We start from the raw sequence: 27,250 nt of genomic DNA, 5'->3' as shown, positions 1-27,250 counted from the left end.
TGGAACGGACCGTGTGGTCCTGTCCGCTATGGCCGACGCCACTTGGTGGTACCGAGGAGGTGAGGGTGGGTGTACCCAGGAAGGAACTCTGACCCACATCCCCTGCGCTGTCACCGAGGGAAGAGTGCAGTCCCTTGCTGGGCTGTCGCCTCCGTGGGTGTGGGTCGCTGAGGGAGTCGCGCCCTTGGCCGCTGCAGCTGCAGCCCTTTCTCCGCAGCTGGACCTGGTCTTCCCCAGAAGCTGCGATGAGGGCGGAGAAAGCATTAGGGACCCAAGGAGGTGTTTGATTTGTGTCTTAACAGAACCGTGGGGGAAACACTTGTGATGTATGTGGAAATCATAGGATGAGAGCCGGCTCCATAGCAAAAGTTAGTAGTGAGAAGTAAAAAAGGAACCAGAAGGCACTAAAAATCGTTGCTTTCCCCCCATCTTGGTTACTTACGTACACTATTGCTACCCAGTAATATAAAGAAATGTTTGTTTTACATCTCGCAGGGACTTCCAAACATGACTTGCATTACAGACGGGAAGCAGAAGTTAACACCACGCTTGAGGAGTTATTACTCTACTTTGTGTTTTTAATAAATCTGTGTATACGTAAGTACACAGCCCTAGCTAAAAATGCCAGTTGAACTTCAAATGTCGACGTGAAAAGTAAAGACTCAGAGAGCTGAGAAACTTTAGAGATCATTACCCTCTGATGGACAGACTTTCCAGTTTCTAAGGGGCAAAGCTAGGCCACGGGTTAATGGAAACTTCCATGGTCAACACTGACTGAATAGGATTTTTTTTTTAAATTTGGAGAATCTATTTAAACATAGTCCCCCGGGCTGACAATTGAATTTAATTTCTTTCAGAGTGATAGAGATGTATTGGTTTGGTTCTATAAATAAAAAGTACAAAAGGGACCCCACGTAAAGTTTAGGGATGACCATCAATCTCATCCTTGTCACAAACTGGTGCATAATTAATAATAAAATACACTTGTGTTGACTAAAGGCAAGCAAGGACAACATCTCAACCTACTACACGCCCCTGCTGCCGTGGGTCCATGGCATCAATTTAGTAGGTGAAAAACTTGGTGATGTTTTGTATTTAAACCACCCAATGCACGTAGCTAGAAGCTAACATACAGGATTTTTCTCATCTCCAAATGTGTAGCCTGTGTACCAATTACACAGTTAACTGGTATTGTAAGGCTGGGTGTTCAAGATTAAAGACAATCGTGGCCAACTAGATAAGGTACCTTAGACGGTCAATAAAGGCTTAGTTATAGCAGTAACACAAACACATGGTTATTACCAAGCATTTAGGAAGTAGAAAATATGAGCCAAAAGATTATTTATAATCCCACTGATTCAGAGAGTTTTGAACACTTAAAGAAAACAGCCTAAATCTACAGTAAGGTGGTTCATTAGCCACTGCAGAATAAACACAACTGTTGGAGAACGGCAGATGCTCACTTGCTGTGTACATGTGACAGCGTGTGTGGTGGCCAGGGGACAGCGTGCGTGTGACGTTGGTTCCTGCCTTCATCATGCCCGGCTCGGCTTGTCAGACTTGATGATGATGCAATATGTTCCCTTTCAACCATCTTGCTCGCCCCATGTATTGTTTTTGTTTTAACTGGGGAGTTCTGGCAATAAAATAAAATAAGATAGTTTATAACAGGGGAGAAAGAAATACTATTGCTTCGGGAGGCAGAGGCAGGCGGATCTCTGTGAGTTCGAGACCAGCCTGGTCTACAAGAGCTAGTTCCAGGACAGGCTCCAAAACCACAGAGAAACCCTGTCTTGAAAAACCACAAAAAAAAAAAAAAAAAATACTATTGCTTTAAAATGTTAAACGAATTTCCTATGCTCCAAAGCATGGGTATAAGCACTCTACGTGTTGGGCTAGATAACTCGGTCTGTAAAGTGCTTGCCACACAAACATGAGAACCTGAGTTTGGTCCCCAGAATCCATGCAGAAAAGCAGAGTGTGGTGATGATGTAGTCCCAGGGCTGGGGAGGTAGAAACAGGCCCTTGGGGCTTGTTGCTCAGCCAACCTGGCCCACTTTGAAAGGTCCAGGCTAATCAGAGGTCCGGTTTCAAAAATGAAGCCAAGGTGGGTGGCTCGTTGGGAATGTCTCCTGATGTTGAGCTCTGGCCCCCACATGCATGAGTACCCATTTGCACGTCTGTGTGTGCACACACTCCAAACATTCCATAACTATGATGTAACTCTGTAGTAAAAGATAGCATCCTTATGATGAGATTTATAACTCTCACTGGCTGAATTCAAGGTGGTATTGCCTGTTTTAATGTGGAGAAATAAAACCAGCAGTAGAATCATGGATCTAATGCTATCTCATTTAAAAAATATTTGTGTGTCTGAATGAGGGGCACATACATGTGTGGTCAGAGAACAACTCTGCGTGGTTGTTTCTCTCCTTCCCCTTCTACCCGTTGGCTTTTCATGGAAAGTACTGTTTAGTGTGGAACCATCTCACCAGCCCTAATTGGACTTTTTTTGGGGGGGGCGTTTTGAGACAGGATTTCTCTGTGTAGCTTTGGAGCCTGTGTTGGAACTCACTCTGTAGACCAGGCTGACCTTGAACTCACAGAAATCCACCTGCCTCCGTCTCCCAAGCACTGGGATTAAAGGCACATGCCTCCACCGCCTGGCTTGACTTCATTTTTTTAAAGATGAAGTATTAAATATATATGTATAAAACCTGAAGAACCCTTGTCTCCCTTTAGTACAAGGGTTGAAGAAAGCTTCTACCTGCTTTGCCTATTTTTGGCTCTAATAAGTAGATATTGCAAAGCTGGTGAAACTGTTCAGGGATAAAGACACTTGGCAACCAAGCAGGGTGACCTGAGTTCAGTCCCAGTCCTTAGAACCCACATAATAAAAGGAGATAATTGGCTCCCACAAATTGTCCTTTGACCTCTGCATTTGTACCAGGGCACACGTGCATGTGTGTGTGTGTATGTGTGTGTAAAATGTAAAATAATTGTGAAAAAATATGCTTAGACAATGTTGAATTTTTTAAAGCAGGGGGAATTAATATTTTTGAATGCTGCTAAAGTGGAATGCTAAATTACAAACTGAAACAAGACATTCTCTCCTCAGTGACTTTTGGGATGGTCAATCCGCATATGTACTACTTAAACAAAGTGATGTCGTCTCTGTTTGTGGACACGTCCCTCCCCAATGACGACAGAAGCAGCTTTAGGTCCATTCGCAGCATAACTGACTTTTGGAAGGTAAGATGCGTGACTTGATGAAGTAGCATTAGATAGTCCATAAGCCAAGGGTTAGAGGCTAGCTCAGTGGTACAGTGCTTGCCTACTAAGTGAAAGGTCCTGGGTTCGGGCCTCAGCTTTAGGGAAAAGAAAGACAAATTCACAGTCTATAAACCCTTGCCTCATGTAGGAAATGCTCAGGGAATATTTGTTAAAGGAATTGATAAAAATGAGTACTACTTTTTATTAGAAAATCAACCAGTGGCATTTATTGTGGATCTTTTTAAATTTTATTTTTATTTTATATACTTTGGTGTATTGCCTGAATGTATGTCTGTGTGAGGGAACTGGAACTGGAGTTCCAGACAGTTTACAGACAGTTGTGAGCTGCCATGTGGGTGCTGGGAATTGAACCTGGGTCCTCTGGAAGAGCAAGCAGTGCTCTTAACCACTGAACCATCTCTCCAGCCCCTTTATTGTGAATCTTTATGTTCACAATGTGATACTGCTTTTTTTTTCTTTTTTTTGGTTTTTTGAGACAGGGTTTCTCTGTGGCTTTGGAGCCTGTCCTGGAACTAGCTCTTGTAGACCAGGCTGACCTTGAACTGACAGAGATCCACCTGCCTCTGCCCCCCTTCTTCCCCAGTGCTGGATTAAAGGCGTGCACTGCCATCACCCGGCTCTTACAAATTCTTAATTGCCCAGAATGGATAATATTCATAATTTTATAAATGCAACCTTCTGCTGTGTTATAGTAATATGCTGTATACAATTTTAAAAAAAGCAATGTGTGCATTACTTTTTGTGTTTAATCACACGAGAGTGGCTCCTTCCGCACTCGCACTGGGGTACACACGTTTTCTGTTACACGTAGCACAAGTCATGGGGAAGGAAGAGTAACCAAGGAGGAGAACTTCTGGTCTTGGTATCACAAACATTTGGATGTAAAGGATGAGGAAGGATGAGGGAGGCAGGGGGGGACGGCTCTCCCAAACTGACGGCAGTGTGGACGCATTTTAAAGGGTCATAAGGAAAAGGTGTCCTAGGAATAGGGAGCGTGTGCTGTGTGCGATGCTGTGGAGCTGAATTTGCAGTGTGAGTCCCGAGAAGGTGAAGTGGACACGAATGGACAAAGGTCAGATCGTGAATGCCACACGGGGAAGCTGAAATTTACCCAGGAGACCGTCATTTTTCTGAGCGCGGGTGGATACGGTGGTTAGCTTAGGTACCTAGAGAAGCAGGGTGACGGAGCAGACCTGAGGTGTGCCTGTGACGGCCTCTTTCTGAGAGGGTTAGCTACCCGGGGAAATTGGCAGCAAGCTCAGGCATTTCACTGCTTCCTGGCCACCGTGGTCTGAGCCACCCTGTTCTGCCACATGCTTCCTGCTAAGGCGGACTGAAACAAATCTTTCCTCCCCTACGCTGGAGTTGAGGCCGGTATTCTGTCTTGGTGACAAAGCAGACATAGTAAGAAAGGACAAATGTGAGATAAGAGGTCATGAGTGGGAAAGGGGGAATAGAAATCGTCCTTACCCTTTTAACTGTCTGTGGGGCTGGTGGCGGAGACAACAGGAAATGGGGAAAGCCATCTTTGGGATCACTTAGGATGGAACAGGGACAGTGGGGAATTGTTGTAATAAGAGCGGGGGGGTGGGGCTAAGTTCCTGGCACCCGGCTGCCCGCAAGGCTAGCTTTATACCCGAAATAATTACACGGAAACTGTATTCTTTTAAACACTGCCTGGCCCCTTAGTTATAACCTCTTATTGGATAGCTCTTACATATTGATCTAACCCATTTCTAATATTCCGTGTAGCCCCATGAAGTGTGGCTTCCCAGGAAAGATCTTAACCTGCATCTGTCTGGAGTGGGAGAATCATGGTGACTGCCTGACTCGGCTTCTTTCTCCCAGCATTCTGTTCTGTCTACTCAGCCTATCTAAATTCTACCCTATCAGAGGCCGAGCAGTTTATTAATTAACCAATGAAAGCAACAGATAGAAAGATGACCCTCCTCCATCAAGGAATAGCCATTGTTGTGGCCTTCACCCGCAACATTTGGCATTGCCAGAAGTGGTGTCTCAGTCAATACTTACACTCAGAATCCCACGTGTGACTACAGGTTCTGTTGCCATGAAGGCTTTTCTTCTTCTTCTTGCCATGATATTCGCCCTTCTCTGTGAAGTTCATGGAAGGACCCCTTCTGGAGGGCTTGTACTGGGATTCGTGGTACAATAACCAGCAGCTGTACAATTTGAAGAACAGCAGCCGCATCTACTACGAGAACATTCTTCTCGGCGTCCCCAGGGTACGGCAGCTGAGAGTCCGCAACAACACCTGTAAGGTCTACTCAGCCTTTCGGCCGCTGGTGAGCGACTGTTACGGTAAATACACAGCTGAAAACGAAGACCGGTCTGATTTTGGCCTCAAAAGTGATACAGAGTAAGCAATATGAAACCTTTTCTAGTAGGTACCTTGTATCTTTACAGAAATAAGTCTGTCCTGTGAGTGACAGGAGCTGGGAGCTGCTGGTTGCAGTGGTTTTCTCTGTAAACAGCAGGGGAAGAAGCCTGGGCTATAGCTGTGCTCAGAACACAAGAGCGACCCCATCTGATGGGGACGGGAGAGTTGGCGCTCGAGAGATAGCTCAGTGGTTAAGAATACTGGCTGCCCTTCTAAAGGTCAGAAGTTCGAATCCTGGCAACCACAGTTTTAGCCGGGTGGTGGTGGTGGTGGTGCACGCCTTTAATCCCAGCACTTGGGAGGCAGAGGTAGGCGGATCTCTGTGAGTTCGAGACCAGCCTGGTCTACAAGAGCTAGTTCCAGGACAGGCTCCAAAGCCACAGAGAAACCCTATCTCGAAAAACCAAAAATAAAAAAATAAATAAAAAAAAAGAAATGTATAGTCACACTGGACAGCGGGTAAAACATCACTCTGTCTGCATGTGTGCATGCATGTGGAGCCAAGATATCAACAAAGGTGTCTCTGTAGGGCCAGAGAGATGGCTCAGTGATTAAGAGCGCTGCAAAGGTCCTGAGTTCAATTCCCAGCAAACATGGTGGCTCACAACCCTCTGTAATGAGATCTGGTGCCCTCTTCTGGTGTGCATACATAATAAGTAAATAAATCTCTTTTAAAATGTTTTTTTAAAAAGAGGTGTCTTTCTAAATCACTCCATCTTTCATTTTTGAGACAGGGTCTCTCACTAGAGGTGGAACTCATCAATTCTGTTAGGCTGATCAGCCAATGAGCTCTAGGGATCCAATGGTGTCCACCCCCTGAGCTCTGGGGATTACAGTCCTGCCCCAACAGCTGGCTTTTATGCTTGTGTTGAGTTATCCTCCGCCCCTCTCCTCCCTCCTCACTGTGCCCAACTTAAGTCATGTCTGTGGCTCCAGCACTAAAAGGGGGCAGCGATGCTCTTCGTCATCGTGTCTGATGATGCCCGCCGAAGTGCTAAGGTACCCAAACAGCTCACACAAGTTGGGGGCTTGCAGCTGGAGGAAGTTAGAGTTCGTGGCAATTATAGGGAGTGGGGGTGTAGACCCACCTCCTTATACTGAACTGTGAAAGCCCGAAGCCACCGGTACCACCTCCTCTAGACAAAGGTGTTTCTGGTGTTGGTGCTGTTTACACTCTCTGGGTCAGGTGTTCTGTGATAGTCATGGCCGGGGAGGGGGCCGACCCTTCTGTCTTGAGTATTTATTAGTTATTCAAATGTTCATAAAGATCGATTTTCCTGCTCATCACACTCTCTAGAGACAGCTGTTCTTTGCTCTTTCACTTCCTGTTTCTAAGGCGCACCCTCCGAGGGCTGTCATTTGACAGCGGTGCGCATTTCCACGCGGCAGGTGATCTGTCACCGCAGCTCTCTTCTGCCACCTCCAGTTCCTGCCTCCTCTCTGCCTCTTAGCCTCTCCGTCTGAGTTACACTTGACTGCCTTTACTCATTAGTCTATAATTTCCTTACAAACTCTGCTTGCATTTCCTTTCTTACATCCTCCAATCTCAGGATGTGTGTATGCTTCTTGTGTGTTGACTTACTCTTTGTATGAGTTTGGGAATTTATTTTATCTTACTCAGAGACAGGATATTGTCATATATATAGCCCAGGCTGGGTGAGTTGGGGCACTCATGAGGGCTTATATAATTTTGTTAATGTAATAAAGTCGTGCATATAATCACACACCTTTCAGATATGTTTGGGGAAAGCTGAATAGGGAGACTGAAAATGGGGAGTCAAGACATTCTTCTTTTGGTTTTCTTGTAATTACAAGTTAAAAGCCAGAAGGTTTAACTATAAACATTTTTTGAAAAAAAAATAGCCAGACAGTGGTGGTGCACATCTTTAATCCCAGCACTCAGGAGGCAGAACCAGGTGGATCTCTGTGAGTTCAAGGCCAGCCTGGTCTACAGAGGGAGTAGCCAGGGCTACATAGAGAAACTCTGTCTCAAAGAAACCAACCCCCCAAAAATTGTGTGTGTGTGTGTGTGTGTGTGTGAGTGAGTGAATAAATGCAGGCACACCACAAGTGCACAGCAAAACCATTAGATGTGTCTGTTGCCCACGACAAGTGCTAAAACACACTGGGTCCTTGGCCCTAACTCAATTGTTTGGCTACTTTGAACTTTCTATTTCAGGTGTTTTGAAGCTACTTCTTTTAAATCAAAGGTTAGCTTAAATTCTTGAATGCTTTCCGCCTGGGCTTCTCATTGCCATTGTTCTTTTGATGTCTAACAGATGGAAGTACTCGCCTTCTCCTGCCAACGCCCCTTGGCACTGGGGATATGTCGGTGTGTACCGAGACGGAGGGTATATATTCACATTATCAAAATCCAAATCTGAAACCCAAACCAAATTTGCTGACCTTCGACTCCACAGTTGGATCACAAGAGGGACCAGGGTTGTTTTTATTGACTTTTCCGTATACAATGCTAACGTCAATCTGTTTTGCATCGTCAGGTGAGTGACTCAGAAGTTATTGATCCTGGCAAATGGAATTTTAAAAGGATCCAAAGCCTCCAGTGCAGTTTGCAGTTTCTGCATACCCGTGCTGAGGTTAAAGTCCTAGCTTTAAGATAACGTGGTGTTCTGCCAAGGGTGCAGAGGAGAATAGAGCGACATCATCCGACTTTTCATTATTTCAAATGAAAATATTTCACGAAGAGTCACATACAATGCGCTAGGTCTTATGATCCATGTGTGTGCGCGCAGGCTCATGCACAGGTCTGCACCATGGTGCCGGTGTGGAGATCAGCGCTGGGGAGTCTGTTCTCTCCTCCCACGGTGGACAGGAAGCAAACTCAGGTGGTCAGACTTGTGTGACTGTGGAGTCATCTTGCCACCAAAACTTTAGTTTTGTATGGTGTGAGGATATAGAGTCTTGCCATTTCTGTCCTTCTGGAATTGTACAGATCTGATGTCATAATTTTTTCATAAAGTCAGATTGTTAAAATCTCTTGGGTTATAGGCAAGGCAGGTAAGTCAGCTGGTAAAATGCTTGTCATAAGTATAAGTCTTAGGGTTCCTATTGCTGTGCTAAAATATTGTGGGCAGAAACAGCTTGGAGAGGAAGGGTTTGCTTGGCTTACACCTCATGATCATGGTCCATCACTGATGTGGGAGCTGAAGCAGAGGCCGTGGAGAGGTGGTGCTGGCTGGCTTGCTCCTCATGCCTTGCTCAGCCTGCTTTCTTCTAGCGCCTGGGACCCCCAGCCCAGGACCAGCACCCCCCACAATGAGCTGGGCATTATCTCGTGGTTCCCTCTTCTCAGTTAACTCTAGCCAGTGTCAAGTTGATAAACCAACAACAAAGAACCCCCTCTCCTCCCAGAAAACCAGGACACTGTGTAAGCACGAGGACCTGGTCGGGTCTCCAACACCCATGTGAAAGCCGAATTCAGTGATGAGCAAAACCATGTGCTGGCAGGAGGAGGGGCCGAGCGAATTCCAGGAGCTCACTGGTCAGCCAAATTAGTGAACACCGGGTTCAGTGAGAAATCCTGTTTCAAAAAACAGGGTGGGGATTGACAGAGGAAGAAAGCCAGTTCTGATCTCTGACCTTCACACACGAGTGAATGTGTCTGAATTAACTATTCACAATTAGAATTAACTATTTAAATTTCAAATGACGTGTAATAGTGGCCACATCCTAGACTTTTTTAGAGTATATTATACACTACAAACGTAGCTTTGGTTCTTCTTGGACTGGTACTACTGTGATGGTCTATTCCGGCCCTTGCCGTTGGGCTCAACCATGTGACTTGCTTTGACCAATGGGATGCTAGCAGATATGCAGCAACCGAGCAGGTTGTGCGTTTATGTACGTTCGCTCTCTGCATGTCTGCAGTTGCGGTGAAAGGGGGATGTGTAAGTTGGCTTGTTGGAAGCAGGAGGAAGATGGGCAGGCAGAGCAGAGCCAGCTCCAAGATGCTGAGTGGAGCCAGTCAAATGGTAGTTCTATTAGCAGCCTGGCTGAGATCGTTCTGACTGACCCAGCTGGGCTGTCTGTCCACTGAAGTCTGTAGACACACAGGAAATATTCATTGTAGGCCATGCTTTGAGGCCTGGCTTGTTAGATAACAGAAAGAAATGGATACAAGGCCTAACTTGGAACTCAGCTCTTTGAGCTCTGGATCAGTTTGGAGGCTTTTGTAATAAAAGAAAATCCCAATTTAAATAGCCTCAAATAGCAACAACAAAAATCATTTCTGCCATGTAGGAGCAATTTCAGAATCAAGGCGAATAATTTTCATAGTAAGCTCAAAAGTCTGCCTCCAAGGACAGGCTCCAAAGCCGCAGAGAAACCCTGTCTCGAAAAACCAAAAAAAAAAAAAAAAAGTCTGCCTCCAAGTTTCTCAGGTGATTTCTGTTTTGTGCTCCTTGGGGTCAGTCGTATCTTCAGCTCACTGGGGTGACTGGTCCAGAAGCAGCTGTGGGCAGATGTCACGGACGCTCTGAAGAGCAGCCAACAGTTCTTTCAGTTAGCGTCGCCTCCAAACCCAGGCCGTGGAAGAGGTTCTAGGATCAAACACGGGGAAACAAACAGCACACGCTGACTGTGTTCAGCAGAAAAGAGAACCTCCATCCCCTGAGTGATAGGACGGGCGGATAGCTAAACACAGCAGTTTCCTGTTTGGAAGGAGGCACAGGAGATAGCTGCCAGAGAGACAGGCACCATCAAATTCTCTGATACACATATAGACAAATCTCGGCTGAACGTTTGATGCTATAGAGACAGAGCATCTTCAGCATGCTTCAGACTTGATTGACATCTGCATTTTATAATTGTCAGTGCCGAGAAGACCACGTCACATAAGTAGTACCAAATGGTAGAAGTAGGTTCAGAGCCATGACATAAATTGCTGGAAATTCTGACCTAATCCCAAGTCAAAATTCATTGTTATTTTTTAAATAGCTCAAGTGAGTAACTCAAACAAGCATTTTTTTTCTTCTTTCTCCTTTTCTCTTCTCATCCTTTCTTCCCTCCTTCTCTTTCTTCTTCCTCTTCCCCTCCCATCTCTTCCCCTTCCTCCTTTACCCTCCTCTATTCCTCCCTCTCCACCCTTCCTCCTCTCTCTCCCTCCTTTCTCTCTTCTTACCCCAGTTTAAAACAGGGCCTCACTCTGTAGATAAGGCTGGCCCTGAACTCACAGATACACCCCTGCCTCTGCCTTCCAGGTGCTCAGATTAAAAGTGTATACCACCACACCTGGCTACAAAGAGCAACTTCTAAAATCAAATGTTCTAACACAATATAATTCAAAGCTGTCTTGCTTAGGTACCTACATACGCAGGAATGGCGGTGGGAGAATTCCAGGTCTGTTTCCCACAATCCCAGCATCCATTCCTCTAGGAGCAGAAGACTCCGCATGCAGTAAAAATGCTAATTCACACAGTGCTCAGGAATCTGACGCAGGTGTTTGAGGCCATCTGCATTGGTGGTGTGTGGTGTGATGCAGTGCTCAGTGCCTTGCTAGAGCTGTGTGTTCGGCATGGGCTGCAGTGAAGTCCTGCAGTGCTGGCTGGCCCAGACAGAAGCACATCTGATCCATTGCACATTTGATTTGAATTAAGTTCATTGTGCATTTGGAAATGTTTTACTGTCGCTTTTTTTTTTTTTATGACTCTGGATTCAGTTTAAGAAGTGATGGTCAAGCTGAGCGTGGTGGCACACGCCTTCTACCCCGTCCTCCAGAAGCAGTGGCAGCTCTATCTGAGTTTGAGTTGAGCCTGGTCTACGTAGTGAGTTCCAGGACAACCCGGGATATGAAGAGAGACCATGTCTCAAAAAAACAAACAAACAAAAAGTAAACAAAAGGAAACTTTTTTTAAGAAAAGGAAGCAATGGTCAACACTATGGTCATTTCTATTTACTTCTCCTATATCCTGTCAGAGAAACTGAGTCAATTCTGCTGTCTCCCCGTTTTGTGTGCTGGTCTGCACATTTCTTGTGTTTCATTCCCTTACCCAATGGCGAGTGTGTACTGTGTGCAGAAAGAAATAGTTCTGATGCTGGGCTGTACCTGCTAGGAGGCATCTCACTCGCATTTTCAGGCAGGAAAACAGTTGCACTTACAGTTGGGGTGCCCTTAGGGTTACAGATGGGGTACCCTTAGGTTGTGGCAGGCACAGTGGCTCCTTAGATTACTGCCAGTTCTTAATTACCAAAAATTGTGGGGAACCCGGAACAGCAATGAACAGCTTTCTATGTTTTGTTTTGGGAAATAAATTGTCATACGGGCCGGGCGGTGGTGGCGCACGTCTTTAATCCCAGCACTCGGGAGGCAGAGGCAGGCGGATCTCTGGGAGTTCGAGGCCAGCCTGGTCTACAAGAGCTAGTTCCGGGACAGGCACCAAAGCTACAGAGAAACCCTGTCTCGAAAAACCAAAAAAATAAATAAATAAATAAATAAATAAATAAAAGTTGTCATACCTCTATTTGTACAGCTCTCTGTGGCCATCATCCAGTGCCTGAGGTAATCAGAAAATACTGGTCTTAGCAGACTGTATGATCTTGACTTTTCGAGGTCAGCGAGGTCTCTGATAAGTCAGCCAAGGAGAGCACCTATTTCCTTCCTCTGGTGTAAAGAGCTGTGTTTTGAGAGGAGCCCTGACTAGCTGCGGGAACCACAGGGCAGAGGCAAGATAGTACTCCACAGCCTTGCCTTTGTGTTCTCTGAGCTGTGTGACTTGTCAGGGCATAGGAAAGGTGACAGCAATAAATAAGACTTAAGTATCTTTGGGTTTTGTTTTGTTTGTTTTTCGAGACAGGGTTTCTCTGTATATCTTTGGAGCCTGTCCTGGAACGTGCTCTATAGACCAGGCTGGCCATGAACTCACAGAGATCACCTGCCTCTATTTCCCAAGTGCTGGGATTAAAGGTTTGCGCCATCACTGCCCGGCCCTGTTCAGATTGTCAGGGTTGCTGGCAGGCCTGAGCCACCTTGCCAAACCGTCTCCATGTTTTTAAAAACATAGTTCATGTATATTCCAGCACATACACTGTCTTAGAGTTTCTATGGCTGTGATAAAAAGCTGTGACCAAAAGCAACTCGGGGAGGAAAGGGTTTATTTCAGCTCACGTTGTCCGATCATCATGAAGGGAGCAGGGTAAGAGCTGATGCAGAGGCCATGGAGGGGAGCTGCTTACTGACTTGTGCTCCTTGGCTTGCTCAGCCTGCTTTCTTACAGCACCCAGAACCACCAGCCCATGGGTGGCATCAATCCCTAATTAAGAAATTCCCTACATCTTTGTGAGTTCGAGGCCAGCCTGATCTACAAAGGGAGTTCCAGGACAGGCTCCAAAGCTACAGAGAAACCCTGTCTCGAAAAAACAAAAAACAAAAAAAAAAAAAACAGAAAGAAATTTCCTACAGGGGGAGGGAAATGGGAGGCGGGGAGGAGGCGGAAATTTTTTCAACAAAAAAATAAATTTTTAAAAAAAAATAAATTCCGTACAGGCTTACCTACATCCCCATCTTACGGAGGCATTGTCTCGGTTGAGGTTCCCTCTTCTCCGATGACTCTAGCTTGTGTTGATATAAAACCAGCCCGCACACAAACATTGAAGTTAACCAGACTAATATTGCTAATGTCACCAATCTGTGAGTTCCTGGAGTTGCAGCCAGTTGTAAGCCCACGTGTGGAAGCTGGGAACTGAACCCGGGTCCTCTGGAAGAGCAGGAAGTGTTCTTCACCACTGAGCCGTCTCTCCCACCCCCAAGGAAACGGTTTTTGTACAAAATCAGTGGTCAACATTGAGGCATATATGTCATTAGCGATTTAGAAATTTTACAGCAACTTAAATACCAAAACCTAGAAAAGCTTTCACGGACTCCATTTCCAGGCTGGTGGCAGAGTTCCCTGCGACAGGCGGGCTCCTCACCTCGTGGCAGTTCTACTCCGTGAAGCTCCTCAGATACGTCACCCGCTACGATTACTTCATCGCGTCCTGTGAAATCATATTCTGTATTTTCCTCTTTGTCTTCATAACACAAGAACTGAGAAAGCTGAATGAGTTTAAGATCGCCTATTTCAAAAGCATTTGGAACTGGCTGGAGCTTCTGCTTTTGGCGGTGAGTATAGCCACGGTATGATCTAAGGGCTCTCGTCTGCTCCTGGCAGCTGGAGATGTATAAAACACAGGATTTTCTGTTCATCCAAGCTACAAGCACCAAACATAAAATGAGCTGTCATAGGGCAGTCTAATCCTACGCCCCTAAAAGAGAAGTCTGTTGGTTTTCTCTGATGTAGTCCTTGAGACGGCCAGCAAGAGCCTAGAGGACTCTATAAGAAATGAGTCTCTTCTTGTTTTTCTCTCCTCCTCCTCCTCCTCCTCCTCCTCCTCCTCCTCCTCCTCCTCCTGTTCCTCCTCCCCAGGGTCATTGGAACCCTGGCTGTCCCTGAATGTGCTATGTAGGTAAAGCTGGCCTTAAACTCACTGAGATCTGCCATGCTCTGCCTCTTGGGTGCTGGAATTGAAAGTGTGTGCCATGTTGTGATTCAGTGCACATAAGAAGTCTTGATATCCACACTCCCAAAATGTATTTGTGTGACGTTTAGCACAGAGTGCTTATAACCCCAACTGCTTGGGAGGCTGAGGTAGGAGGCTCCAGAAGTTCAAGACCAGTCTGGGCAATATATTGAGACCTAATCTAAAATTTAAAATAAGAAAATGGCCTAGGAAGGGGCTAAGAGATGGCTCAGAAGTTAAGAGCACTGACTGTTCTTCCAGAGGTCCTGAGTTCAATTCCCAGCAACCACATGGTGGCTCACAACCATCTTTAATGAGATCTGGTGCCCTCTTCTGGCCTGCAGGGATACATGCAGACAGATGCTATATACATGATTAATAAATCTTTAAAAGAAAAAAAGAAAATGGTCTAGGAAGATGTGATATGTCATTCATATTTTAATAAGTAAAGCTTGCCTGAAGATCAGAGAGTACAACAGCCACACTGGTGAGCCTTGCAGACCAAGCAGTGGTGATACACACCTTTAATCCCAGTAGCCACACTAGTTAGCCACAGAAGCCGAGCAGTAGTGGTGCACGTCTTTAATCCCAGCCCTAGAGAGGAATACGAAATGGGAGGAGACAGGTCTCAGGCTCAGTCTGAGGATTCGTAGAGGCAGGATCCCCATTTGTTCTAGGTAGAGGTAGAGCCAGTGGCTGGCTGCTTTACTTTTCTGACCTTCAAGCTGAACCCCAGTATCTGTCTCTGGGTTTTTATTTTTCATGCTACAGGAAGATGGCTCAGTGGGTAAGACTGTTGTGCAGGCATTGTGCAGGCATGGGGACCTGAGGCTGAGTCCCAGCACCCATGTAAAGAAGCAGGGAGAGGCCATGCATCCCTGAACCCCAGCACTGTGTGGGGCAGAAACAGGAGGGTTGTTGAGCCTTGCTGTCAGCTCCAGATTCAGGGAGAGACCCTACTTCACGGGAATAAGGAAGAGGGACATCAGACACCCGACGTCCTCTGTCGGCCTCTGCTTGCTCACCCAGGTGTATGCATCCGCGCACACATACCATACATCACACACCATAAAGAAAGAAGTGTCCCATCTGCCTTTCTAGTGTCCCCAGTAATGTCACATTTGTGTGTTTGTCAAAGGAAAAATTCCAAGCAGTTATAAATCTCCGATGCCTCCGATAACCTGGACCCAAAGGTGTTCAAAGAGCTCGGTACAGCATCCTGAGGAGGTGCGTTTATGACGACTGCAAGCTTTTGTTTGGTTTGGTTTTAGTATTCCACAGTACAAAAGACTCATCTTTTGCATGGGGTGACGCAGAAGCCCTCAGACCATCGAGCGACGGGCAGCCAGGTTAGGACGACCAGGAAGTAGTGTCTTTTTTTGTGAGACATAGTGACTCTAATATTTTAAGTGTAAACTGAGTGGCTTCCGTTTCTATAATAGCTATGTTCTGCATGGGCTATCACCCTGCCAAGCAGAGAAGTCAAGACCGCAGCTGGAAGGCCAAGCTGCAAAGGACAGTGGGAAAACCACGGCAAGGCCTTGCCCCCTAGCCAGCCAGCTGGGCACAGTTTTCTGCAGGCCACATGCAGACACATAGGAGGCGGGAGGTGAGACACCAGTCTCCGCCGGAAAGGCTTCCTCATCTCCAAGTAAAGCCTGCTGTCACTCTGTCACGCGCAGCTCACAGTCTGTGGGCTCCGATAGCTGGAGACAGTGTGACCTCACACCCGCAAATCGTGGGTTGGAAGAGGAGGGGAGGGCGCAGCAGAAAACTGATCACAGGGGCTGCTATACAAGCTGCCTGCTACCTCGCTGTGCTGTAACTGGGACCAGGGACCAGGCAATGGGAATGCATGAAATTCTAAGAGTGGTTCCGTGTAAAAGCACAGAGAACTGCAGTAGACTTGATGAGAGGCATTTGTATGTTCTTGGACTCAGTTTGATCAAGTCCCCTGCCGAGCAATCACAGGCAGGGTTGACTGGCTGGGGTCTCCCTTGTGTCTTGACAAAAACAGACTTGAGAAGCCACTTTTTTCTCTTTCTTTCTTTCTTTCTTTCTTTCTTTCTTTCTTTCTTTCTTTCTTTCTTTCTTTCTTTTTCTTTTTTTCAAGACAGGGTTTCTCTGTAGCTTTGGAACCTGTCCTGGAAATAGCTCTTGTAGACCAGGCTGGTCTCGAACTCACAGAGATCGACCTGCCTCTGCCTACCAAGTGCTGGGATTAAAGGTGTGCGCCACCACCACCTGGTGGTAAGCCACTTTTTACAAAGTTACTTTAAAAGCCTATATGCTATCTTTTCCTCCCTTTTGTTAAGCATTTAATGAATGTTTTTTCAAAGGCTGCGAGAAATTGAGAGAGAGAGAGAGGAGAGAGAGAGAGAGAGAGAGAGAGAGAGAGAGAGAGAGAGAGAGAGAGAGAGTCTCCAGCTACCTCTTGACTATCGTGACCTTTGCCATCTCCCCTGCAGCTGTGTTTCCTGGCTGTCTCTTTCTATGCATACTGTAACCTGCAGAGTTTTATCCTACTTGGACGACTGCTGAAAAACACTGAAAACTACCCAGACTTCTATTTCCTTGCGTATTGGCAAATCTACTATAACAACATGATTGCTATTACTATCTTCTTTGCATGGATAAAGGTATTTACATCTCTTTTATTACATAATCCAAGTAAATATGCATTAGGAAAGCTATTACCTCGTATGGAGGGGGAGCAGTTCCCCACTAGTATGTAAATTTTTGTTTTGTTTGGTTTTGTTGCTTGTTTTTCAAGACAGGGTTTCACTGTGTACCCCTGGCTGTCCTGGAACTCACTCTGTAGACCAGGCTGGCCTCGAACTCACAGAGATCCATCTGCCTCTGCCTCCCAAGTAGTGGGATTGAAGGTGTGCGCCACCACCGCCAGACAGTAAATGAATTCTGAAAGTAATTTTGCACTAAGTGAAGGTGCTTCCCAAGCCTGGTGGCCTGCATTTGATCCTGGGAAAGGGCTAATTCCCGCAAGCCGTCCTCTGACTTACACCTGTGCTCGGTGGCACTCTCCCCCCAACCCCTCACCCATACAAATCCCAAAAAGTAAATAAGATATTAATTTGACCTTTAAATGCTCACTGACATCTCTAAACACCCTAAATTCCCACTGTCTCCTTTTACTTGAAGGATTCTTCTGAAATTGACTTTCCTGCTTCTAAGCGGCTCTGAGTATATTGTGTATATGACTCTTGTTTTATCTCTTTCAGATATTCAAATTCATAAGCTTCAATGAGACCATGTCTCAGCTGTCGTCAACCTTGTCCCGCTGCATGAAGGACATAGTGGGGTTCGCCGTCATGTTCTTTATTATATTCTCCGCATATGCCCAGCTGGGGTTCCTTGTTTTCGGGTCACAGGTCGATGACTTTTCCACTTTTCAAAATTCCATGTAAGCTCTTAGCACAAGTGTCTTTACGCTCTCTGCCTGGGAAACCACAGCGAGCCCCCGGGAAAAATAGTTCTTTTAAAGCTTGGTCCTGTAGTTCATTTAAGGCTAAATATCCATCACGCACAAAATGAATTCTGTCCGTGGACAACCAAAATGGGCGGTGCTATCTGTTTTTTAATCATTGGTAGGTCAAGTTAGAAGAATAATTTTTCACCGAAAGCGGGAATATGTAACGGAAGAGGATCCCAGGGTTTCCATAGCGCTCGCCCTTCAGCAGAGGGAATTGTGCTTCCCACAGAAGTTGTCTCCAGAGTAGGTTTTCCCTGGTAACTGGTACGTGCCAGCCTTGTGCCTCACAGCCGCGGTCTAAAGCCAGGTGTGGTGGTGCACGCCTGTATCCAGCACTCAGCAGGCCGAAGCAGGAGGATCTGAGCTGAGGCCAACCTGAGCTATATAGACAGACTCTCTTTTAAATACAAAAATGTATAACTTTACATAAAAATAGCTTTATAAAAGGAAGGTATGAGACATACACATATATTCAAGATATATACAAGGAGTCAAGAGGCTGAGGCAAGTCAGACAGTGGTGACACACACCTTTAATCCCAAGCACTTGGGCGGCAGAGGCAGATGGATCTCTGTGAGTTCAAGGCCAGCCTGGTCTACAGAGTGGGTTCCAGAAAAACCCTGTCTCAAAAAATAAAAATAGATAGGTAAGTAGGTAGGTAGGTAGGTAGGTAGGTAGGTAGATAGATAGATAGATAGATAGATAGATAGATAGATAGATAGACAGACAGAAGGAAAAGAAAGAAGAGAGACTAGGGCGGGAGGATCGCAAGTTCGAGGCCAGCCTAGCTAGTAGATCCAGTATAAAAGAAAAAAAAAGAAAACAGATTTATGTTGAAGCTGACTTCAAGCTTACAGCAATGCCCCTGCCTCAGCCTTCTGAATGTTAGAATTATAAGGATAAGCCACCACGTCCAGTCTGATTTACAGTTTATTTCCTTCTGAGTAGATAGAACAACTTCTGTCTGTATGAGAGAATTCCAGTTTCTGTGGACTCCTTCCCTGGACAGCGACAGAAAGTGCTAGTACATCCCCGCTACACCTTCGCAGTGGACGATCCCTCCTCCACTTTTGGGTCGTCCTTTATCCATGTGTTCCCATCCATGAGACAAAAGCGACGCTGTCCTTCTGTCTGAGGCGGACTTTACTGTGGTGTCCTCCTCCATCTGCTTGCCTGCAAGTGACAGCATTTGCCTCTCCCTGTGACCGAGTGATACTCTGTTGTATGTGTGGGCGCACGCAGAGGAACAGAACATTTGCCATTTCCTCAGCTGCATGATCAGCTACTGAAGTTCCCTGCTTTGTTCCTTGCATGTGTGTGCATGTGTGCTGTACATATGATCTGTGTGGACTCATGCATGCGTGTACATGTGTGCTGTACATACGATCTGTGTGGGCTCGTGCATATGTGTACATGTGTGCTGTACATATGATCTGTGTGGGCTCGTGCATGTGTACATGTGTGCTGTACCTATGATCTGTGTGGGCTCCTTGCATGTGTGTGCACGTGTGCTGTACATATGATCTGTGTGGATCCATACACGTATGTACATGTGTGCTGTACATACGATCTGTGCGGGCTCGTGCATGTGTTCTATACATATGATCTGTGTGGATTCATGCACGTGTGTACGTGTGTGTTGTACATATGATCTGTGTGGGCTCGTGCATGTGTGTGCATGTGTGCTGTACATATGATCTGTGTGGATTCATTCACGTGTGTACATGTGTGCTGTACATATGATCTGTGTGAATTCATGCATGTGTGTACATATGTGCTGTACATACGATCTGTGTGGGCTCGTGCATGTGTGTGCAGGTGGAGGCCAGCGGGCCACATCCGGTGCTTCCCTAATCTCTCTGCACTTGGTTTTTCAATTGTGTGTGCTTGGGGGGTATACATGTGAAGGTCAGAGGACAGCATATGGGAGCCTTATTTTCTCGAGTTTAGGGGCAAGCACCCTGACCTGCTAAGTCATCTCCATCCCTCAATTACATTTTTTGAGACAAGGTCTGCCTGTCACTGAACCTGGAGCTCACTTGGTGGCAGCCAGAGCATCCACCTATCTCTGCCTCCCACCCCATCCCTGCCCCGCACCTGGATCGCAGACATGAACCTCCATGCTCAGCTCGCACATGGGTGCTCAGGGCCCACGCTCAGGTTCTTCTGGTCTCATGGCGGCCCCTTTCCCAGCAGAGCCACCTTTGGGAGAGGCTGCTATGAGTATGTAGTCTGCAAAGGCCTTAAACTTCCTGTGTAATGTGGCTGACACTGAACTCCTGATCTCCTGCCTCAACCTCCCCCGCCGTGTTCTACCATGCTCGGTCTGATTTTAGGAGGCTGTGGCAGCATAATTAAAGCCAGAGGGGAGGAGCTGGGATGTGGCTCAATGGTAAAGCACTTAACCTAGCATGCATGAGGTCTTGCAAGGGTTTAGTCCCCAGCACTGGGGAAAAAAATCAAGAGCATAAGCCTTATGCAGCCAGAAACATTATTAGCAATCCTACATTGTCACGTATGTAACTGAAGAGCTGGAACATTTTCTAATGTTGTTCTTTCTTCTCATCAAAGATTTGCACAATTTCGGATTGTCCTTGGAGACTTTAACTTCGCTGGCATCCAGCAGGCCAACTGGATCTTGGGGCCCATTTACTTCATCACGTTCATCTTCTTTGTGTTCTTTGTGCTGCTGGTAAGCACGACGCCCGCCCTTCTCCTTCATCTCAGACTCGTCACAAGTTGTGGTCCTGCACACTTGTTCCCAGCTATTCGGGGGAGACTTAGGTGGTGTGACTTTGCTGGAGGAAGGCTCGTGACTCTTCCTCACCTCCCCAAGTAGCCAAACTATAGGCACTTGCTGCAGTACCCAGCTGCAGAAGTCGTGTGTGTGCACATGTGCATGCGCGTGTGCATGTGATGGGATGCTGGGCACCAAACTCAGGACACTCTAGACAAGACTCTAACGCTGAGCTACACGCCCACCCCTAAGTAAGTGTTTATTGAGAAAATCATTTGACTGTCTCCTCAGAACATGTTCTTGGCAATAATCAACGACACATATTCTGAAGTGAAGGCAGACTACTCAATCGGCAGAAGACCTGATTTTGAGCTTGGTAAAATAATTAAGAAGGTTAGTTAACTTACTTTCCTTATTATAATTCTAAAACACTTTGTATCACTTAAACCCTCCATGAGACATGTGTCCCCCGGGTTGTTTTGTTGTTGGTTGAGAAAGAGTTTCACACTTCACAAGCTGGCCTCAAACTCACTATGCAGCCAAGAGTAATCTTATGATCCTCCTGCCTCTACCCCCTGAGTCCAAGGAATTCCAGGCATGTACCACCATGCCCAGTTTATGTGTTGCTTGATATGGAACCTGGGATTCATATATGCAAGGTAAGTACTCTTATCAGCTGAGCTACATCTCCAGCCCCTCTAGCTCCAACAGTTTAGCTGAAATTTCCACAGCCCGAATACTGAGTACAAAGCACTGTCGGGTGATAGATGGAAACTATTTTGTTGCTCTCAAAAGTTTGTCGTTAGATACTAGCAAATTTCCACAACCAAACACAGCCTTTGTATTCCTTGTCTGCCTCGCTCTTTTGTTTTGTTTTGTTTCTGTTTTTGTTTTTTTGTTTTTTTCGAGACAGGGTTTCTCTGTAGCTTTGGAGCCTGTCCTGGAACTAGCTTTTGTAGACCAGACTGGCCTTGAACTCAAAGAGATCCACCTGCCTCTGCCTCCCAAGTGCTGGGATTAAAGACGTGGCTGGCTCTCTCCTTATATTCATGGCAGTATTATTTAGCCTCTCCTGACTCAAACGTTGGTGGCTGTCTGATCGTCTGTCCCCAGGGCTTGTAATTTTTCTCTGCCAGTGCAGGTCTTGCTCGCACTATCTCCAGGACCCTTTAAACTCTGCCACCAAGAGATCATTCCCATGTCCTCTTACCTGTTCTAGCCTGACCCCAGCTCATTCAGCTTTGAGTCAGTCTAGCAGGTTACCTGGGCCACATTTCTTCACTCGGCTCTCCCAAGCCACCTGCACACAACACAGTCCCCACCGACCCTCAACTGTCATGCGCTAATTTCCATCCTCAGTATATTATACCGCAAGCCCCAGTTTGGTTGGTTTTTTGCTTGTTGTTTGCTTTGGGTCTTCCCAAGCCATGGTCTCATGGTGCACTTTTGCCTGGAACTTGCTGTGTAGAGCAGGCTGGCCTTGAATTCACAGCAGTCCTAGCAGAGTATTGCTAACCTAAGTACAGGCTGCATAACACGTGTCCCCACCCTGCCTTCTGCTCACACCACTTCCTACCCTGAAATAAAGATCCTCACAGCTGTACTTGCTAAGGTTCTGTTCTGGACAGCAGACTCTGCCCTGTCCTGTCTTATCTCCTCGTGACTGTGATAAAACACCATGGCTAAAATAAGCTTGGAGAGGAGCGTGTTTATTTCTGCTTACCGCTTGGGAAGTCAGAGGAGCCGAGGCAGGGCCCAGGGTGGTACTGCCCCAGTGGGCTGGGCCCTCCCCATTGGTCATTTGTCAGGAAAATGTCCCACAGACTCCACTATAGTCGGGGCATTTTCTCAATTGAGGTGCCCTCTTTTCAAATGACTCTAGCTCATGCCAAATTGACACAGAACTCGCCAGCACTCCTGACCAGCTTGTACACTCTGCAGTTCCAAGAGTACTTCCCAGACGTCAGTAGCTGTGGTCTTGAAGGCACAGCGCTTTGTCTGAGAGAATGCTGTTAAGATGGCCTCCCAACATGAGCTCAGCTGTAGGGTTTCATCTCTGATACCCTGAGGATGGTGTTGATTGTATGCAGTAGAGTGTTAACATACTTGATATCAACTAAACATGGCCTATCAAGTTGTAACAAGACTAGGTACATTCCCTCACATTAAGGCTGGATGAGACCACCCAGTAGGAAGAAGGGGGTCTCAAAAGCAGGCAAAAGATTCAGAGACAGCCCCCATTGAAGTCAAGCAAGAAGGTCAAGCTACACAACCATAAAATATAGGCAGAGGACCTAGGTCAGACCCTTGCAGGCTCCCTGACTGTCAGTCTCAATGAGCTCCTATAAGCCCTAGCTAGTTGTTTCTGTGGGTTTTCTTGGTCCCTCTGGCTCCTACCATCCTTCCTTCCCATTTTCTGCAGGATTCCCCAAGTTCCACCTAATATTTGGCTGTGGTTTCGGCATCTGCTCCCATCAGTTGCTGGCTGAAGGCTCTCTGGTGACGATTGTCTAGGCTCCTGTCTATGAATATGGCAGAGTACCATTAAGAATCATTTCATTGTTTTTTCTTTTTGCCGATCGTGTTTGGTTCTATCCTAGGCCTCTGGGCTATCCAGCCTCCAGTCCCTGGCCCTCCAGGCAGTGTCAGGGTGGGCTTCCTAGGGGCATGGTCTCAAGCTGGACCAGTTGTTGGTCGGCCATCTGTACCCCAGCACATCCTGCAGGCAGGACAGATTGTAGGTCAAAGGGTTTGTGGCTGCGTTGCACGGTGGCCAATTCTGGTTCCATACCCCATTGCTAGGGGTCTTAGCTAGAGTCACCTTTGTAGATTCCTGGGAGTTTCCATTGCACTAGGTTTCTATCTTGCCCCCGAAATGCCCCTCAATTCCAGTTGTCTCCCTCCATCCTCCCCCAACCTGATCCCTCCTGGTCTCGTCCCCAGCCACCCCCACCTTTGCACCACATTCCAGTGATGCCCCTCAGAGCACCCCTGCTTCCACAAGGGTGGAATCAAAGATGGTGACGGGCTCACGACCCTGTGCCAGACATCTCTTTAGGCAGGAGTTCCTACCACAAACACGTCATAGCTCATGGCTATTCTTGACTGAATGTTAAGAATACAGGAAATAGGGGCTGGAGAGATGGCTCAGTGGTTAAGAGCATTGCCTGCTCTTCCAAAGGTCCTGAGTTCAATTCCCAGCAACCACATGGTGGCTCACAACCATCTGTAAAGAGGTCTGGCGCCCTCTTCTGGCCTTCAGTCATACAGACAGAATATTGTATACATAATAAATATTTAAAAAAAAAAGAATACAGGAAATAATTTCTGATGAATTTTTAAACTCTTTTTAATTAACCCAGAGTTACCTTAATGTTCTCGAGAAACTCAGACTGAAGAAAGCTCAAGATAATGAAGACAAGAAAACGTAAGACGTTAAAATTTTATCACTTTCAAGTTTCATACAAAATGTCTTGGTCACTTTTCTACTGCTGTGAAAGGACACAACTAAGGCAGCTTTCAGAGGAAAGGTCCTGAAGCTCTGTCCCAAAGGTGAAGCCATGACCATCATGGCAGGCAGGTGTGGCACTGGTGTAGTAGCTGAGAGCTGACCTCTGACCTATAAGCACTAGGCAGAGCGCTAACTAGGAATATGTGGGCTTTTAAAACCTCACCACCTACCCCAAGCGACCCACCTCTTCCAAAGCCACACCTCCCAATCCTTCCCAAACAGTTCCACCAACTGGGGACCAAACATTCACCTGTGTGAGCCTATGGTGACATTCTCATTCAAGCCTCTACATAGATGTTCAACAGGGGTTACATACCTGTAAAACACTATATTAACTTCAAAGTGCATTTAGCACCTTTAACCTACCAAATGGTCCTAGCCTAGCCTGCATATATTAAACATGCACAAAACACTAACATCAGTCTGTAGTGGGACAATGTCAGCCGAGAATCCCTGTTTGATAATCATGTATTGTAACATGTAACTTACTGGCTTTGTAGCTCTGAAACCTACCAGCAACACCACGACCTGTAGTGTTGACTGTTCCCCTCATGACCATGTCCATGGCTGGCAGAGTTCTGCTCCCTGTTACTGCATATCACAGTCAAAGTATCTATCCTACCACACACTGCCCCCAGGGAGAGACCAAAACTCACACTTTAAAGTCATGGTTTCTGCTTCTGCATCATTATAAAGTCAAGAAAGCATAAGTTAAACTGAGGCTAAAATGGGAGCATCTCCCTGAATGACAGAAGAAACAGTGAGAGTTAAGGCTCCATGCCGTGTGGGGAGTCTAAACACACTGTCTTTCTGGCACCCAGCAAGCCTTTGATTTCTGAGGCCGCTGTGACACTCTCAGTGGAGCCGACAGTCATCCAGTGGTAGAGGATTTGCCCCACATGTGAGGTTCTGGGCTGGCACTGAAAACAGAGCACAGGACAAACTTTGCCACTCAGGGAAGATTCTGACAGGAAAATAGGAGAGTAAGGTCTCTCATACAAGTCTAAAGCAACAATGCAGTACACGGTGTATTCAACTATCAAAATAAAAACGTTTTACAGTGACGCTTGCGAACAGGACTTGTGCCTAACATGATGCTCACGTTTGTCTCCTGATGCCAAGAAGTGAATTTGCTTCACAGCTACAGTCGTAGTCCTTTTCCTCGATGCGCAGCAGGGTGTCTTTTCCCATGACACAATCCCGCTCCTTGCTGTAGATCTGATTGTGGACGTTCGCTGCCTTTTCTTATTCTTATGCTTACTTTGCATCTACAGCAGGAAAACCACCGGAGAGTTGGCCCAGCAAGCCAGAAAAGAAGGCTTTAATGAAAGCGTAAGGTTTTAATTCACTTTTTCTAAACACAAGTGATAGCTTTATTAGTTCTGATTAACAGAAATAATTTATGGCAACAGTTGTAACCTCCAATACATCTCTCAAAATCAGGAGTCTTCCCCATTTATGACAGAGCACAACAAACTGCCTAGAGAATACAGACATCTATTTATAGAACTGAGTTAATAGGTTATTTCTATTAAAAAGACTCATCTCAATTCCGACAAATCTGGGGGTGTTTCTTGTGCATGTATGTGTGGGTATGTTCATGTATGGATGGGTCTGTGCACAGACCAGAGATATATCCCAGGAAGGCCATCTCCCCCCTTTAAAACAGGGTCTCTCATTGGCCTGAAGCTCATCAGCTGGACTAGACTGGCTTGCCAATAAACTCCAAAGGTCCTTCCGTCCCCATCCCCATCCCCGGGGTTACAAGTGTGCACTCTCACAGCCGGAATTTTAAAGCTTTGCAGGTGTGTTTGGGCCCACAGTATAACCAGCCTGGGCATCTAGTAGTTGCCCCCCCCCCAAGACGATGCCCACCAACAAGCAGGAAGCAGTCTTGAGAATCCACCGCCCCAATTCCTTTAACCTGTGGTGCCTAACCTCTGCCTTTTTATTATAAAAAAGAGATGGGAATGTAATGATCTGTTCTGTCCCTTTGAGACAAGCCACGCCCACTCCCCCATCAGCTGAGGCAGGCAGATCTTCTTTCCTGCTTGCAGCCTGAATCTCTCCCTTTTTCTGTCTCTTGAAGAGGCAGCTTGGGTTCCGTCCCTCCGTCCGTCCGTCCGTCCGTCCCTCCCTCCCTCCATCTCTTTCCCCCTCCACAACAGGAAGGGGCAATAATAACGCACTTTCTGGTGAGAGACTTGTGTTGTGTGGTACATGGCGCTGGTGCATACAGGCCATTAACCAAGGCAGGGATTATTTAAAGGGTCACATGGGAGGGCAAAGAATGCCCACAGATGCATCTGAGGCACACGTGCTACAGTTAAGAGGGCAGGGGTGTAGCTTCGGGCAGAGAAAGTGCACAGCACTGATGAGACTCTGGGCTCAATACTCAGCACTGAAGGAGGAGGAGGGACAGAAGCATATTAGCCTTAATAAGTTAAAGACAGGAGGTTAGCAAATATGACCCGAACCCTTGCCCATCCGCATTGTGCATCTCACGGCCCAGTCTTCTGGGGTGACTTTGTTGGCGCAGAACCCAAGCACCAGGCTGTTGGAAGTCTGTCACCTTCGAGTCTTTGACGCACAGACTGTATGTATACAAAGCCTGTATTTGTCCTCTAAACTGACAGGAGATCCAAGGGGCAGAGCAGATGAAAACGTGGAAGGAGAGGCTTGAGAAAAAGTATTATTCTACAGACCTTCAAGATGACTACCAGCCTGTCACTCAGCAAGAATTTCGAGAGTAAGCATTTGTCGCATATGGCAGAGCAGGTTATGCAGTCCGAGGACACAGGTCCTATGTGTTGTTTTATTGAGCCAGAACCACACTGCTATACTTGCCTCTTTCATTTGCTGCAGTTTCCAAATTAAAGCGCACAACTCCACTTGCTTAGCGAGGCCACCATGTTGGAATGCTGGCTCACATCTAATTCCAGTCCTGGAGAGCATCTGCACCATGCATGCATGCATATGGTGCAGACATACATGCAGGTAAAAACACACACATACACTTTACAGAGTGAGGCAGATGGAAGGGCACAGCGGGCCTCTTCTCCCAAGCTTCCCGTCAGCACTACGGCATGACCACTGCCCTGGGAAATGTGACTCAGGAGCTTGTCATCCCACCTCCCTCTCAAAGCACATCACGGCAGGTGTTAGGCTGTCTGCTGCACACAACTGTCACGCATATCACTAACTTTTAAACTCTCTTCTAGACTCTTTTTATATGCTGTGGAGCTGGAAAAGGAATTACACTACATCAGTTTAAAACTAAACCAAGTGATGCGAAAGCTACAGTAA

At 46.5% G+C, this 27,250-nt stretch overlaps 1 protein-coding gene across 1 annotated transcript; it reads left to right on the top strand.

The window, feature by feature from the left end:
• On the top strand, positions 1–27,250 carry Pkd2l2 (polycystin 2 like 2, transient receptor potential cation channel). Its single transcript, XM_057788442.1, has 14 exons — positions 1–59; positions 496–597; positions 3,119–3,252; positions 5,415–5,671; positions 7,972–8,193; positions 13,580–13,808; positions 16,675–16,845; positions 17,446–17,627; positions 20,268–20,388; positions 20,725–20,826; positions 23,796–23,860; positions 25,222–25,276; positions 26,581–26,693; positions 27,166–27,250. The coding sequence occupies exons 1-14, from the start codon at positions 29–31 to the stop codon at positions 27,248–27,250; spliced, it is 1,869 nt and encodes a 622-aa protein (XP_057644425.1). The 5' UTR covers positions 1–28.

This window comes from Chionomys nivalis, chromosome 14, assembly GCF_950005125.1.
Source record: "Chionomys nivalis chromosome 14, mChiNiv1.1, whole genome shotgun sequence".
Taxonomy (NCBI): domain Eukaryota; kingdom Metazoa; phylum Chordata; class Mammalia; order Rodentia; family Cricetidae; genus Chionomys; species Chionomys nivalis.
Note: the sequence above shows the minus strand (reverse complement) of the source record. Positions and strands in the feature narration are given on the sequence as shown.